This window comes from Ursus maritimus, unplaced genomic scaffold, assembly GCF_017311325.1.
Source record: "Ursus maritimus isolate PB19 unplaced genomic scaffold, ASM1731132v1 scaffold_51, whole genome shotgun sequence".
In the NCBI taxonomy this organism is placed as follows: domain Eukaryota; kingdom Metazoa; phylum Chordata; class Mammalia; order Carnivora; family Ursidae; genus Ursus; species Ursus maritimus.
In genome coordinates, this window is record NW_024426675.1 from 11,550 (window position 1) to 27,077 (window position 15,528).

The window sequence follows — 15,528 nt, forward strand, 5'->3', positions numbered from 1 at the left end:
ACCGTGATCTATAGATTCATTCAAAATGCAAGGAAGAGCATGGATTTTCATGGAACACAATGAAAATTTCCGTGAGATCTTCCCACAAGGTGCTATTTAGAAATGACTTAAAAGGATACTTTTGTCAGTGATACATGTCAACACATCGTACAAATTGATCAATAGAAATCATTTAGATTTTGTGATTCTATAGCAAATTCTGTATGAGGTTCTCAGAGGATAAGCTCTTATGTCACCTCAGATTCACTGATTTAAGAATAATATGAGCTGCACCAAGTCACTTAGGCTCTAAAATCCTCCTTTTGTTCGTGCATAAAATAAAGTACTTATTTACACAGTGTTATCTTATGGAAATAGAAAATAAATGTGGTAAGATAAATAGAGTGCCAAACGGTCAATAAAATTATTTTATTATATTTGTATTTCCAAGAGTGGAAAAGCTGAATACGGACCTTAAAAAATATTACGTTCTTTACATTTCTTTGAAGAAGAACCACCTACAGGTAACTAAAAAAATTCAGGCATCTCTTTCTGTTTGTTGACGACCATTGAATTTTCTGCACATTTTCCATTTGGCTACTTACATATAATTTACATGCTACCTGCCAGGAGATCTGCTTTCCCAGGGCATTGGATATGGACATCTCTGTCACCTGCTCCAATGGTTCCACAGTAGAACTTTTTAGCTGCAAAGGGCTTTCTGGGAAGAAAAAGGTCAAGAAAAGCAAATGAAATGACAACCCTGATGGGTCTCATTTTGGAGGGAAAAGGTGCTGTAACATAGATCTGAAAATCTGAAAATGTGCCAAGGCTGCTGTGGGTGCAGATGCCCCAGGGAGGGGCCAGGGCGCAGGCGCAGCTGCAGTTGGCGTGCAGGCCCCAGATCAGCAGGCAGCACTGTGTCTCCGCAGCGCACAGGTAGGAGGCTGCGTCTTCCAGCTGGGAGGCCGCGATGTGGAGGGTGCTGCACCGTTCCCTCGTGTTCAGTGTGCAGTTGAGCCTTCCGCTCTGCTTCGTGCCCGAAGCCACGTAAATCAGCCTGGTGAGGCCACCACCCCCGGGGTTCTGTCGGAACCACTGCACACTGTCCACAACTTGGGAAAAATTGCACTTCAGAGCAGCGCGGGCTCCCTCCTGGAGGCTCAGGGCTGAAGGGCTCTGCTCCACCTCCAGCCCTCTCACCCCTGCGTGGAAAGAGAAGAACAAACACAGGTCATGTCACTGGGGGTCACTAATGCAGTTTCCAAACTCGTAAAATGTCCCGAGACACACCCCTGGGGATTTAGGACTCTCTCGGAACTCAGTGTCAGCTCCCCCCACCACTGTGGGCTGCGGACCGCTCCCCAGCCCCGTCTGGACGCCCCCACTCACAGCACACCTGCACCCACAGGAGCCCCAGCAGAGCTCCCCAGTGTCTGCTCATGATTCCTTGTCTAGTTGCCGAATTACCGACACCCGTACTGTGCAGAGAGTAGAGTCCTGGGCCAGAGAAACTGTGTCTTACAGTCAAACGTTCCAGCAGAGCCACTGAGCACCAGTCACTCCTAAGCCCTGCCGCTCAGGGAACTCGAGACTCCACCCACAGTGGCCCAGTGGCACTGCACAGTAATGTCTCCAAAATTGTGCTTGTCAACAGTGCAGACAGACAGGGTCATAATTTCCAATATAGGAAGATACAAGAGATTTTTTTTTCTTAAAGCATTTTATGTAAGTAATTTGTTGGTTAGTGTGTGAAGAAAGATGAGTGATATTTCTAGAAGAGTCAGTGAGGAAAGGAGGTTACACAGAATCTTGAAACATTATGGCGAAGAGTGTCTCCATTCCCCAAATTGCATAGTCTGAAAGACAATGTGAGAATTCAGTCATGTAAAAATACTGATAAAGGAAAACTATCTGATAGCATGCATTGTGTATTGCAGAATAAATACAACTTCTTGAAATCAAGAGAGTTCTAGAAACCAAGACAGACAGTCCATCTGCACAGAAAATGATTCCAACCAGCATTTGGTTGGTGAAAAATAGGTTGTCTGCATAATGTCCCCTCTGATTTAATTTCCACTTCTCCACCTCTCCTGCTCACCCTGTCCACCACCACAGCTGAGTCTGTCCAGGCCACATGTTGCTTGTCATAGTCAATAGTGTCCTCTCCCTTTTCTTCTTTTATTTTCCTTATTTTTTCCTCTCTTATTCTTCTCTTCATTCTTCACTCTCATCAGAGATACATGAAAAGGTAGGATATGTGGGATACAGAAACAGTTTCAAGGCCGGTAAGTTTAAGCGATTTTATTCATAACAATTAACAACAGGTAGTGGGATCTTCTCTGTTCAGTTTCCATGGTCCAAATGCCCAGTAATAATCCTACCCTGGTACCTGTACAGAATTACCTGCATAGTGGATTTCTAGAGACGTGGCCCCCAGGTGTCTGAAGTTGATATGCAATGACAGAACTGAAAATCTGAGATCAACTTTACAACTTTACTCAAACTCTGTCCCTCCCTCTCTCAACCCCCCAATTATCACAGATAATTGAAAACATATTGGTAAACATTTTTTCTTTCCAATCTCCAAACATCCCTTATGTTCTTATAAGAGTACCTTAAAGTTGTTATCAAGGAATTTTTTAGGGAGTAATTCTAGGAATTTATAATTTATTTTTTTATTGTGTTCAATTAGCCGACATATAATATGTCATTAGTTTTTTATGTAAGAATTTATAATTTATGACTATAATTGGACTGGCTCACGTGATTTCTTTTTTATCTTTAACTGCTCAAGCCTGGACCATCAGAAAGTCTATCTTTCTGGTAAAGCCTAGAATGCCCCCTAGAGGAATGAAGCTGTCAGCAAAAACCCCTTCAGACCAAGCAACTCAGCAGACACATATCCCCAGCCCCATTCATTCCAAGCTTCCTGATGAAGGAAATGGAGACGGTCAGGAAAGAAGATACCTGCTTAGATTGAATGGGGATTACAAGTGAACCAAATCCTACTTTTAAAATGGAATTGCATGGAAACTGGTATCAGAAAATAATTCAGTAATTCTCACCTTCTGCTATTTTTTTTGATTTCATAGCTTAGTTCAATAGAAATCCATAATAATTTATTGAGCTTTTAGTTTCAGTGGGGTAATTTACTAGATGCTCAGAATATATAAAACTGCAATGGAATATTATTCAGCCATAAAAAAAGAATGAAATCTTGCCATTTGCAACGACATGGATAGAGCCTGAGAGTATAATGCTGAGGGAAATGAGTCTGCCAGAGAAAGACAAAGACCATGTAATTTCACTCATATGGAATTTAAGAAACAAACCAAACAAGAAAAGGGAAAAAATAAGAGAGAGACAGATAAATCAAGAAACAGACCCTTAACTAAAGAAAACAATCTGATGGCTACCAGAAGGGAGAGGTTTGGGGGATGGGTTCATTGGTGAGGGGCTGAAGGACTGCCCTTGTCCTGATGGCACCGGGTGTTCTGTGGAAGGGCTGAATCACTATAACACTGTATGTTAACTAACTGGAAATAAAATTAAGACAATAAATAAATAAATAAATAAATAAATAAATAAATAAATAAACCATACTAGTTTACAGTCTACAGGAGAAGACAAAAATATACATAATTATAATAGAGTGGAAGAGTAGGACCCTAAGAGGAGTGAAAACTAAAAACCGTGTGACCCCAGAGGAGGGACAATTGTGCACAGTTTAGGTCAATGGACAAATTCCTATGACGAAGATAATCATTCTCTCCTTTCTCCTTTTTGGTGACAAGAATAGAGGAGAGTATGGATACACCTTTAGGATGACTTTTGTGACTTTTTATTACCTTTAACAATAGGAGAAATTTGTGAACACATGAATTATTAAAGTAATAAAACATTACCTGGAGAGTAAAATCCCTTTGGCTGCCACGCCCACATCTGACCCTTTGTCACTATTACCCTAATTCTTTCTCCATCCCGGCAATTTGGAGTTGACGCTTCCAGATGTTCTACTAGACTTGAATCAACAGAAAATATATAAGATTGTATTTATAATTTATTACAATACAAATATACATACTGGCTCTACCTTTCTGTACCTTGATTTATGAACTCAATAGTAAATCGTGTAGGTCTTACTATATTAATCCATATACATCCCTTGTTCCATTATATTCCATACCGGGGATAGACTTCCATTTATACATCCTTTCTTCTACTGATTAAAGGTTAAGATGATTTATTTTATCTATGAAATACTACACAACTATAAAGCCTGTTGGGCATTCTTCACATGAGCACATGTTTTGCTAGGAACAGAGACTAAGAAGAAATGAAGGAATAAGCCCTGGGGCTAGCAGATGAAAATTACTCCAGGTGGTGGAAAGTCAGGGACAAAGGGCCTGAGGAAGAATGAAGATAATTCATGTTCTGATTATTGTGTTGGAAGGCTTTCTTTTTCTATTATTTTCCTAAATGTGCCATGCAACGGTGTTTTATTCTCTCATTTCATAAACTCTTAATGAAACTCCGTCCTGATATAAAGATAGTATATAGTTTGCTCCATCCAGCCAGTGAGGTTTTCTAAATATAGTAAATTAGCAAAAGAAAAAGCACACCCAAAGAGAAGCACTGGTATATACAAGGAAAAAAATCTCAGAATAAAACTCGACATAGAAAAAATGTACACACTTGCACACATACACACACACAATCTGAGGATATTGTCATTGAAACAGAAAGACACTTTACTTCTCCCAAATCAGCAAAGAAAAAGAGAAAATTCTATCAGTGGAACGGAAAAGAGAGGAATGAAGTGAAAGCATATGGAGCACTACCAGAATATTAGTAATAGGTTCAAATATATTGGTAATCAAACATATATTTACAAAATTATTGAAATGAATCAAAATTTAAAACGATTTGTCCATGTTGCTTGAGAGACAAATCTAAAAGAAGACAACAGGAAACAGGAGCGGGTGGGCTGGGATTTTCCTACTGCTCCAGGGTGCAAAGTCTAAAGTCCCCTCCTCACCTGCTAAACCCACCACACCCAAGGAGAGAACCCAAAGGATTGCCAGTTCTGCAAAAGAGGCAGTCAAAAGGTGTCCAAGAGAACACTTAGCTAGCAAACTAGATAACTCTTACAAAGGAAAGATCTAAGAAAAAAAAAAAGACAAAGGCTAAAAAAAAACAAAGGAAACTAAAAAAACTCAGCACAGCAAGGAAGACAATCAAAAGCATCAAAAGTCATCCTGCAGAGCCGGAGAAAACATTTGCGAGCCGCCTATATATAAGCGGTTAGTATCCAAACTGTATAAGGAACTCCTACAATAATAGTTAAAAAAAAAAACTAATAAGCCAATCAAAGGTATCTTAGGACTAGAATGGACATTTCTTGAAGAAGACGTTCAAATGGGCAGCAAGAACGTGAGCAAACACTCAATGTCACTGATTAACAGGAAAATGTAATCAAAGCCCCAGTGAAATACACTTCACACAGTCATGCAATTATGCGAAAATGGGCCATTCAATTAAGTATCTCCGTGTTTAAAATATTGGTATTTCCCACAACATACAGGTGGGAGAAAAAAGCACATACTTTATTTATTTTTTTTAAGATTATTTATTTATTTATTTATTTATTTATTTATTTATTTATTTATTTATTTGACAGAGATAGAGACAGCCAGCGAGAGAGGGAACACAAGCAGGGGGAGTGGGAGAGGAAGAAGCAGGCTCATAGCGGAGGAGCCTGATGTGGGGCTCAATCCCAGGACCCCGGGATCACGCCCTGAGCCGAAGGCAGACGCCTAATGACTGCGCTACCCAGGCGCCCCAAAAGCACATACTTTAAACTGTGTAATTTTCTAGTTCCTTTTTAATGATGACTATCTCAATGTATTTGCCTGTACATTTACTTAACTTCTCTGCTTTCATCCATACTTTATACATTTAAGAAAATTGATGGCTATTATCAAAAACACAAAAAGCAGGTGTTGTCAAGGATGTGAAGAGACTGGAGCACTTGCACACTGTTGGTGGGAATGCACAATGCTGTAACCACGGAAAACAGTAGAGAGGTTTTTCAAAAAGTTTAAAATAGAACGACCATATGATCCAGTAATCCCAATTCTGAGTACATTTCAAAAAGAATCGAAATCAGGATCTCAAAGAGATACTAAGCCCTCCTATGCCCATTACAGCACTGTTCACAATAGCCAAGACGGGGAAACTACTTGAACGTCCAATAACAGATGAATGCATACAGAAAGTGTGCTATATACATGAGTGGATTACTGCTTAGCCTTAAAACGGAGAAAAACAAACAAACCAGGAAATCCTACAATATGCAAGCACAAGGGTGACTCTTGAGGACATTACGCTAACTGAAATACGCCAGTCACAGTAAGACGAACAACGCGAGACTCCACTCTAATGTGGTATCTACAATAGTCAGATACTGAGATTCACAGAGTGAGACACAGAAGAGGTTGTCGTGGGCTCTAGGGATGGGGTAGTGGGGAGTTACTAATCCATAGGCAAGATGAAAGAGTAGAGAGCTGCTGTACAACATTGTACCCATCGGCAACAATCATGTATCGTACACTTAAAATTTTAAGAGGCTCTATCTCATGATAAGTGTCTTTAAACAATACAAATTAAAATTTAAAACAATAAGACAGCTCAGTTCTCCCTGTTAGAACAGCCAAAATCCAAAATACTAACACCATCAAATGGTTGCGTCAAAAACTGAGAAATAGCCCAGGTTAAGCCAATGAATTTCACCAAAGTAGCAATTAGTAAAAATGTCATGTGCACACCCCAAAAAGACAATTCATGAACTCGGAGCACTAAACCAAACCATGGAATGACGTTCAGGGGTATATTGTTAGAAAGCAGCTCATACAGTGAGGAGACAGTGAGTGTCTATTCTGCACAGGGATTGGTTATATCAGAATTGCTGTAAATATTATCAGAAATTGGTCAGTGGGTACCCCACCTCAAACTTGGGTAACAGTTCCAGTTTCGCTTGTGACTTCCAGACGCACAGCAAAAAACGATGCAGGTCAAGTTGCTCTGGCAAAATCAACTAAATTAAGCTTTGTTTGTAGGACTACATTCATTTAGCAAGTGATCACTGCCCAGGGACTTGTCAAGGCTGCTCTGTTTGGTTTTTATTTTAGTGTGGGCAAGAATGTCCAGCAATAGGAAACCTCATTCGTGGCTGACGGGAACGCACAATGGTACCGCCACAATGGAACACAAATGTAGCTGTTTCTTACATAACTAAACAGACTCCTACCGTATGATGTCGCCACAACAATCCTGGGCGTCTACCCAAATGGCTGGAAAACTGCGTACACAAAAACGTGAACAAAATAGTTTACAGCAAATTTATTCACGATTGCCGAAACAGGAAAGCAGCAACCAAGATGTCCTTCGGAAGGGGCGCCTGGGTGGCTCAGTCGTTAAGCGTCTCCCTTCAGCTCAGGGCATGATCTCGGGGTGCTGGGATCGAGCCCCATATCAGGCTCCTCCGCTGGAAGCCTGCTTCTTCCTCTCCCACTCCCCCTGCTTGTGTTCCCTGTCTCCCTCTCTCTGTCAAACAAATAAATAAAATCTTAAAAAAAAAAAAAAAAGATGTCCTTCAGAAGAAGAAAGGGTAAGGGAACTATGGTACAGCCACACAAAGGAATCTTACTCAGTGCTTAAAGAAATGAGCTATCAACCATGGGAAGACATGGAGGAATTTACATGAATATTTCTAAGTGAAAGAAGCCAATCTGAAAAGTCAGCGTTCTGTTTGATACTTAATATGCGACATTCTGGAAAAGGTTAAACTAGGGAGACAGTAAAAAGATCAGTGGTTCTCAGGGGTTAGAGGGAGGAACTGAAGCACTTCCTTGAGTAAAGGAAAGACGAACTGGTGAACAAAAATAAAAAAGTTTAGTATTACACAAGATTTTGGGGAAATTTTTTATGTGTCCTTCTCATTTTCTCAAAGACCAACATCCAATCTTTCCTGGGTTTAGAAGCGATCATTGCTTCTTTGAAAGAGCCATGGATGCATGGCTGTTCTGTGATTTAGAAATTCTCTCACTTGCTTCCCATATTTTACTTCCCTCCACCCCAATACACTCAACACACGCACACACAGGTACACATGCACCAACGTGGGCAACACCATCTTCCTCAATTATCCAAAATATGTGGTTGCTGCTTTTCCCTACCCTTTCCCAAGGGCTCAGCACACACCGAGGTGCTTCCACAGCAGGCCTGGGTTTCTCCTTCTCGAGACTTTCATGCAAGTTTGCCTTTCTCCGTGGCACACCGTGTGTCTCTAAAAGTGTCACAGACACAGCAACACCCACCAGGCTGCCCTGAACAACTTGTGGGGCTGGACGTTCACTGCAAGCCTGAGCAAGAGACCCCTTCATTAGTTTTGTTTGTTTGTTTGTTTTAAAGCTTTATTTATTCATTTTGGAGACAGAGAGAGCCCAGGAGGAGGGGAAGGAGAAGAAGGAAAGGAGACAGAGAGAGTGGTTGACTCCCTGCCAAGTGCTCAGGCAGCCTGATGCAGGGCTGGATCACAGGATCCTGAGATCATGACCTGAGTTGAAATCAAGAGTCAGACATGTAAGTGACTGAGCCTCTAAGGCGCACTGAGAGCCATTCATTGGTACTTTGTTTTATCTTGAAATTATTTCCCCTCGCCCTGAGGAAAAGTAAGCATCAAACTGTTTCCTGTGTCACTAAGGAGCAGCTAGGGTTGGGGATGTTTCTTCTGGTTCCTGTGCTCTAGTCGTTTGTATGATTTTGTATCAAGCAGACACTGAGGGACAGACGACCACAGACTGAGCTGGAACCAGAGTGGCTCAGTCAGAGACGCTCAGCATCCAGGACCCTGTTGTGCTCAGAGTTTGCGTTCAGCTCCCCCTGCAGTCCCCGTCACTGTGTCATTCATGACACAGTAGTACACAGCGGAATCTGACGCTTGCACTGAGCCTTTCTCCAGGTGGAAGGATTTGGATTTGCTGTCCAAAGTGGCTTCAAATCCTTTGTTGCTTTCCTTTTTGTCACTAAAAGCCCTGAGTAAGAGCTGTAGACCTTCACTGGGATGCTGGACATACCAGAAAAGAGTTGGGGACCCTGTCGTTGAATAGGTACAGTTTATAGTCAGAGAAGTCTTTTCTGAGAGGGTCACTTGGCCTTCTGTCTGGGTCACTGAGTTTCCCTGGGTTTCTCCTGAGGGGGAAAAAAAGAGACTTGTGTCATGTTGGGCATAAAGCTCTCGGGTAAAATTAGAGTTAAAGGTTTTGGTGACACAATATAAAATAGGATCCAATTTTTCAGAGGCATTTTACTTACCAAGCATTAAGAGTACCACAGTCACGAAGCCTGGAGAACACTTCATCTCTGCAGTGTCACCTAAATAATGCTCTTCATTCTTACCATGAAGAAACCTTGGAGTGACAGAGAAATGAACAGTGGAAGCCCACATTTCACACAGGAAATGTGATTGTGATAGGAAGCTCCGCCCCCTGGTGGACGGGGACTGAAGTGCGTGTTGTGTTGGCCAGAGTCCTCCCCAAGTCAGCCAAGTGTTTCATCCCTGACTTCATGAGGCACATGTCAGTCTTCAGGTGCCCTCAGAATTCTGAACAACAGAAATCCTGTCCTCTCAGGTCTATTCGTTCTTAAGACACTACCTGATATGGAAGTTCTCTAACACAGCATCTGAGGGTGTTTCTGTAGCTGTAGCTGGGAGGGTAAAAATCTTCTAAAGCATCTTACTACAGTGCTTCATATTCTCATGTGCCATGTGGGCCAGCCTGTAACCCACCGACTGCCAGGAAAGGGGATGGGGTTGAATACAGAAAAAGTAATAGGAAGTCAGGTCATTGCTGAGTGATCCCGTGTTTTTTGACATTGTACCCTGATAGTCAGAATAGTGACTGTCATTTTTTACATACCCACTAAATATTTTTACTTAACAAAAATAATGAACAAATGGTCTTTACTTGAAGTACAGTATCTACTAGGTCTTAAAATAATACCAATCTTAAGGAATACTATCTTTCTCATAAAAAACTTTTCAATAAAAATGGCATGGTATTTGATAGATACTTTGATAATCAAATATTCTTAATTTTCAGAATTATCAAAAACTGAAAATAGGAATCATAGACAGAAGAAACGCCATATGTAAAGTTGTCAGATCCCTAGAGAATGACCCGAGATTCTTATCTTATGTTCTCACTGTTTTGTTGACTCTGACGTAAGATGACACTGTAGTGTATGGGAATCAGGCAGCAAATACTAATGCTGCACTCTTAACAGGTTTTAGCTTCAAGGATGCTTTCCATTACTATGCCTCTGTCAGGCTTGTTGCAATATTTAAAAAAAGTAATAATCCCCACAAGGTAAGAAATCAGGATTATGAGGATAACCTTCTGGAAAGGGACACATCTTCAGTAAAGCCCTGTAAACATTTATCTCTAGACATACAGATGGAAGCTTAGCTCAGGCTGTTTCCTGGAGGACACTCTCCACAGAATCAGGTCAAGGGGCTTCATGAGTCCAGAGCCAACATTCTTTTTTCTGGCACTTCACAATACAACTATTTTGAGATTCTTCCATAGTCATAATTATTAAGACTGTTTCTTTCTGTTGCTGTGTAGTATCCCAACACGTGCTTATAAAACAGTTTGTCTATTCACCTGTTGATGAACATACCAATTAGCCCCAGTGAAGATCTCGCAAATAAAGCTGTTATGAACATTTGCATATAAGATAATTTATAGACATATGCTTTCATTTCTCTTGCACCCATATCTGGGAGTAGAGTGGCTGGATCATATGGTAGGCGTAGATTTGATTTTCTTAAACCAGTTTTTTCTAGTAGCTTTTTTTCATAGATTCCTTTGCATTTTCTGCTCAGACAATTATGCTGCTATTATTAAAGATAAGTTCATTTCTTGCTTTCCAAACCGTATGGCCTTTGTTTCCTCACGTGCCTTATTACATGGGCTGGAACCTCTACTTCAATATGAAATACGAGTGCTGAGAGCCAAAACTCTTCCCTTACTGCTGAAACTAAGGAAAAAGAGTTAAGCTTTCACCATCAAGGATGACATTTGATGTAGACTTTTTGTGAAGTCCTTTTTTAAGGTGAGGAAATTCCCTTCAATTCTCTGTAATTTGCTGGGAGTTTTAATCGGGAATGGATCTGGATTTTGTCAAATGTTTTTTCTTTCTTTTTTTTTTTTTAAAGATTTTATTTATTTATTTGACAGAGATAGAGACAGCCAGTGAGAAAGGGAACACAAGCAGGGGGAGTGGGAGAGGAAGAAGCAGGCTCATAGCAGAGGAGCCTGATGTGGGGCTCGATCCCATAACGCCGGGATCACGCCGTGAGCCGAAGGCAGACGCTTAACCACTGTGCCACCCAGGCACCCCTGTCAAATGTTTTTTCTGTACCTACTGAGATTACCCCCCTAAATTGCTCATCTGCTACTTGTCAATCTCTCTGGGTATATTATTGATAAATTGTCACAACAAAATACTAAAGAAGATACACTCTCCCATTTTACCAGTGATGAAACAAAGCTCACAGTTATCAAGAAAGTTCATGGCAGAGCTAATAGTTTAGAACACAGAGCTGGATGATACCAAAAGCCTGTTCCCCCTCTTTGACACTAGAGATTGTCAAATTTCAGAGAGATTTGGAAATCTCTTCTGAGATTCTTCCTATGCTTTGGAAATATTTTAAGAGTGTCTTTTACGGGTTCTTTATTTATGCAAATGGAACTAATAAAGAAGAATTATTTAATTCTTAGATGAATAGGAATACGGTCTCAGATGTGACCCTTTTATCAAAAGAGGAAAGAAAACATATTATACTGGATGCCCAAACTGATATTCAGCAGCTGACCAGTGGGTAGTGACTTCACGATTCCTCCCAGACCAGTTATTCACACCCGAAATACGCAATGTACTGTAGCAAGGGTGACAAACTCTTCCAGGATTTTGTGATTCACCGATATACTGGCGCTCCTTTCATGACTAGTGGTCACTCTTTCTCTGTTCCTAGAAACTTGCTTGTGATAACACAGTCTAGAGCATAGCTGTTCCAATTAACAGTATAAATGTGTCTAACTTTTTAAAAAATAGAATGGCCTTATGACCCAGCAATCCACTTCCAATATATACTCACAATTAAAAAGAATTTGGACGTTTACCATAAATATTGAGATGTTTTTGAATTCCAGTTTCTACCAAAAGGTGGAAACAACCCAAAAGTCCATCAGCAGATAGACATGGATAGACAAAATGGTATCTTACATACACTGGAATATTATCGAACCCTAAAAAGCGAAGAAATTCTGACACGTGATGCAAGTGGATGCATCCTGAGGACATTATGTCAAATGAAATTTCAAAAAAATAACCAACACCGTGTAATTCCACTTCTATGAGGACTAAAGAGGTTCAACTCAAGGAAGGAGAGAGCAGAATAGTAGTTCTTAAGGATTGGAGGATTGGAGTAAAGGAGAGTTATTGCTTAATGAGTACAAATATTCAGTTTGTCAAGATGAAAAGATTCTAGAAATGGAAGGTGGTGGTGGATGAACAACAATGTAAATGTATTTCATAACATTGAACTGTACACTCAAAAAATGTTCAAATGGTAAAAATGAATGTGAAAATGGTAAAATTTTATAATTAAAAAAATTTGAGGAGCTACTTAAGATTTCTACTCTATAAATCTGCTTTCCAAACAAATATAAGAGGGGGTTATAACGGAAGACCAATTATCAACCACCCATTTTCAAGGCCCTGCGGTAATGGGGTCAGAGCTGGAAGGAGGAACATGAAGAGAATGAGGATTTTGGAGTGTGGAACATTGATCAAACAAGGAGGGCTTGGACGTATGCAAACGGAGTCACATGTTAGCAAAAAATGCCTTTGAAGGAAGATTGAAGCCAAGAGCAGGAACTGACAAAGGGGAAAATTCACACTCTGCTCCTTCACTGTGTCCCCCTAGAGCCCGTAATTATGAGCATTTGTGGAGAAGACAGGTGGGAACAGGTAAACCTCCTGTATGCAAACTGTGCACGAGGACGCTGGAGGCGTTAACAAGACGGAGTGAGAAAAGCTACGTTATAGAGCGGGCCCTTGGAAACTCAATGTCAGTACAATTGACTCACAGCAAACAAACCTAATTAAACTAATCATTAAATGGCATAAAACAGCATGGAATAAAACAAACAAAAAAAGGAAAACCACAGAGACATTTCGCGGCCTTCCTTATTCTAACACTGCCTGTAACATGTGACTCAACAAATATTTACTGAACACACTGATTTGAAAAATCCAACAATTCACACCCGTTATTGCTGACTTTGAGTCAAAGCTTTCTAAACTTCCTTAGCTAATTCTTTTGGCTGAATCTAATTGCAAAATGGCAAATTGTTTATTGGGGCTACTCTAGTCCTCAACAAACAACGTCAACACAAATGTTCAGGGATGAGGAAGTGTTTGATGCATGATAACTCTTATCCAGAGAGGTATTTCTTAGAGTGAAGTTTCCCTCCAAGCCTACACGTGTGCTGCCACAGCCCTAGCCACTTCCTGTCTGGGATGGCAATTCCCTCACCACCCCCCTGGGGCCCGACAACAGAGAGGGGCATCAGGAAGAGCCCTGGGTTTGGGTACACCTCCCTCCATCACGCCGCTCACTGTGGCCTCCCTCAGTGCACAGAAATACACTGCGGAGTCCTCCAACTCTGAAGCTGACATGACAAGTTGGATGGATTTTCTTGTCTTCTGGAAATTCAGTGAGTAGCGACCATTAGTGGCATTTTGCTGGCTGTAAGAATCCTGACGAATCAGGAAAATCATCGCCCCACTGCTGGGCTGCTTGTACCACAGTAGACTGTAACTTGGGTCACTTGTACTAAGTGTGCATTCCAGAGCGACAGCCCCCTTCTCCTGCACTAACATCGCCGGTTGGGCTTGAGTTACCTTCTGGGCAATACTGGATCCTGAAGGAAAAAACATAGAATCAGAGACTTCGGGAATATGTGATGTGGCACAAAGAACTTTCTATTTTACACACTGTCGTCCCTCCTTCCCAAGGCATCCACAAGATGCCGACTATCTCTCATGATTTTAAGTCATAGAGGAGGCACATTCCCACAGGGACCGTCTTACCTAGCCACACGGAAGCCACGAGCACCCTCAGAAGCCTGGAGAGCAACATGTTTGAGTTCTCCCACTAGATGGAAAATGTCTTCTTCAATTTCAGGGCTTGGTACAGTGAGGGGAGCCTGACAAGGTGAGGGAAGGATTGCTGGGTATGTGCTGCTGTGGCCCCGGAACAGGAAGCAGGGGTTTCCTGGTGGAGCAAATGTGTGGGTCCTGTCATAGTTCTCTATCTTCCAGCTGCGAGTCTCACTACCCCACATCCTTTTGCACTAAGCGACTTTTTTAAATTTAAATTTAATTAGCCAAAATGTAGTACGTCACTAGTTTCAGACATAGTGTTCAACAATTGGTCAATTGTGTAAAAGCCCCCAGGGGGCATTAAGCAACCCCAATTGAAAACATTACATCTGAAAATAAACATGAGTAAAATCCATATCGAAATGAGGATTGCAGGTCGATGGGTTAGCTAACTGTGATATGTTCATTCATTGCACCTGTGATAAAAGTGGGTGGATGGCACTTACTGAAAATATGACAGGTGGGGCTCACCTTGGGAGCACATATATTAAAATTGGAACCATACAGAGAAAATTGGCATGGCTTGTGTGCAAGAATGACATGCAAAGTCACGAAGCATTCCATAATTTTAAAAAACTGCTTGTAATTAATTATGTACACAACATAAAATGTAAGAATTATGAAGTGGCGCCTGGGTGGCGCAGTCATTAAGCATCTGCCTTCGCTCAGGGCATGATCCCAGCGTTATGGGATCGAGCCCCACATCAGGCTCCTCTGCTATGAGCCTGCTTCTTCCTCTCCCACTCCCCCTGCTTGTGTTCCTTCTCTCGCTGGCTGTCTCTCTCTCTGTCAAATAAACAAATAAAATCTTTAAAAAAGAAAAGAATTATGAAGAAAAGTTGTAAGACTCATGTATGTTCCCACTATGTGATTTCACCTAAGGTAGAAATGAATCACGTTGTGATAAGAAGGCAGTGTTTAGACTCATCACTGTCGCTCTTTCAATGTACCATATTGTTACGACAGTGTTCCTCCTCATGACCCATGTCTGTTCAGATGCCCACCTTAGGGCCAAAAGCAGAAAAATCAAATCCCTCTTTGCCGAAGAGTTTGGGCTGCAGCCCTCAGACAATAGATCCTGTCACCGAGGTCTCCGTCTCCTCACTGTGTCATTTCCACAGCGCAGCTCTGTTCAGAAAGGCCGGAATAGACACCAGAGTTTGGTCATTAGGTTATCAATCCTTTGAATTTATATTTTTCCCATTACATCAGTTGAACCATAATAAGCTTCCATGGTTCGTATGCTCAGTT

The 15,528-nt window shown here is 41.2% G+C and overlaps 1 non-coding gene and 3 gene segments (V, D, J or C); 1 reads left to right on the forward strand and 3 right to left on the reverse strand.

Moving 5' to 3' along the window:
- Window positions 1-411: 411 nt before the first annotated feature.
- On the reverse strand, window positions 412-1,508 carry LOC103682262. The segment is given in 2 exon segments: window positions 412-1,184; window positions 1,372-1,508. Coding segments are annotated over 2 exon segments (645 nt in total).
- Window positions 1,509-8,902: 7,394 nt separating this feature from the next.
- On the reverse strand, window positions 8,903-9,505 carry LOC103682261. The segment is given in 2 exon segments: window positions 8,903-9,234; window positions 9,358-9,505. Coding segments are annotated over 2 exon segments (465 nt in total).
- Window positions 9,506-13,644: 4,139 nt separating this feature from the next.
- LOC103682260 lies at window positions 13,645-14,322 on the reverse strand. The segment is given in 2 exon segments: window positions 13,645-14,036; window positions 14,206-14,322. Coding segments are annotated over 2 exon segments (441 nt in total).
- Window positions 14,323-14,740: 418 nt separating this feature from the next.
- On the forward strand, window positions 14,741-14,847 carry LOC121100929. The gene has a single exon (XR_005832690.1). It is a non-coding gene; the product is annotated as a U6 spliceosomal RNA (small nuclear RNA).
- Window positions 14,848-15,528: the final 681 nt, after the last annotated feature.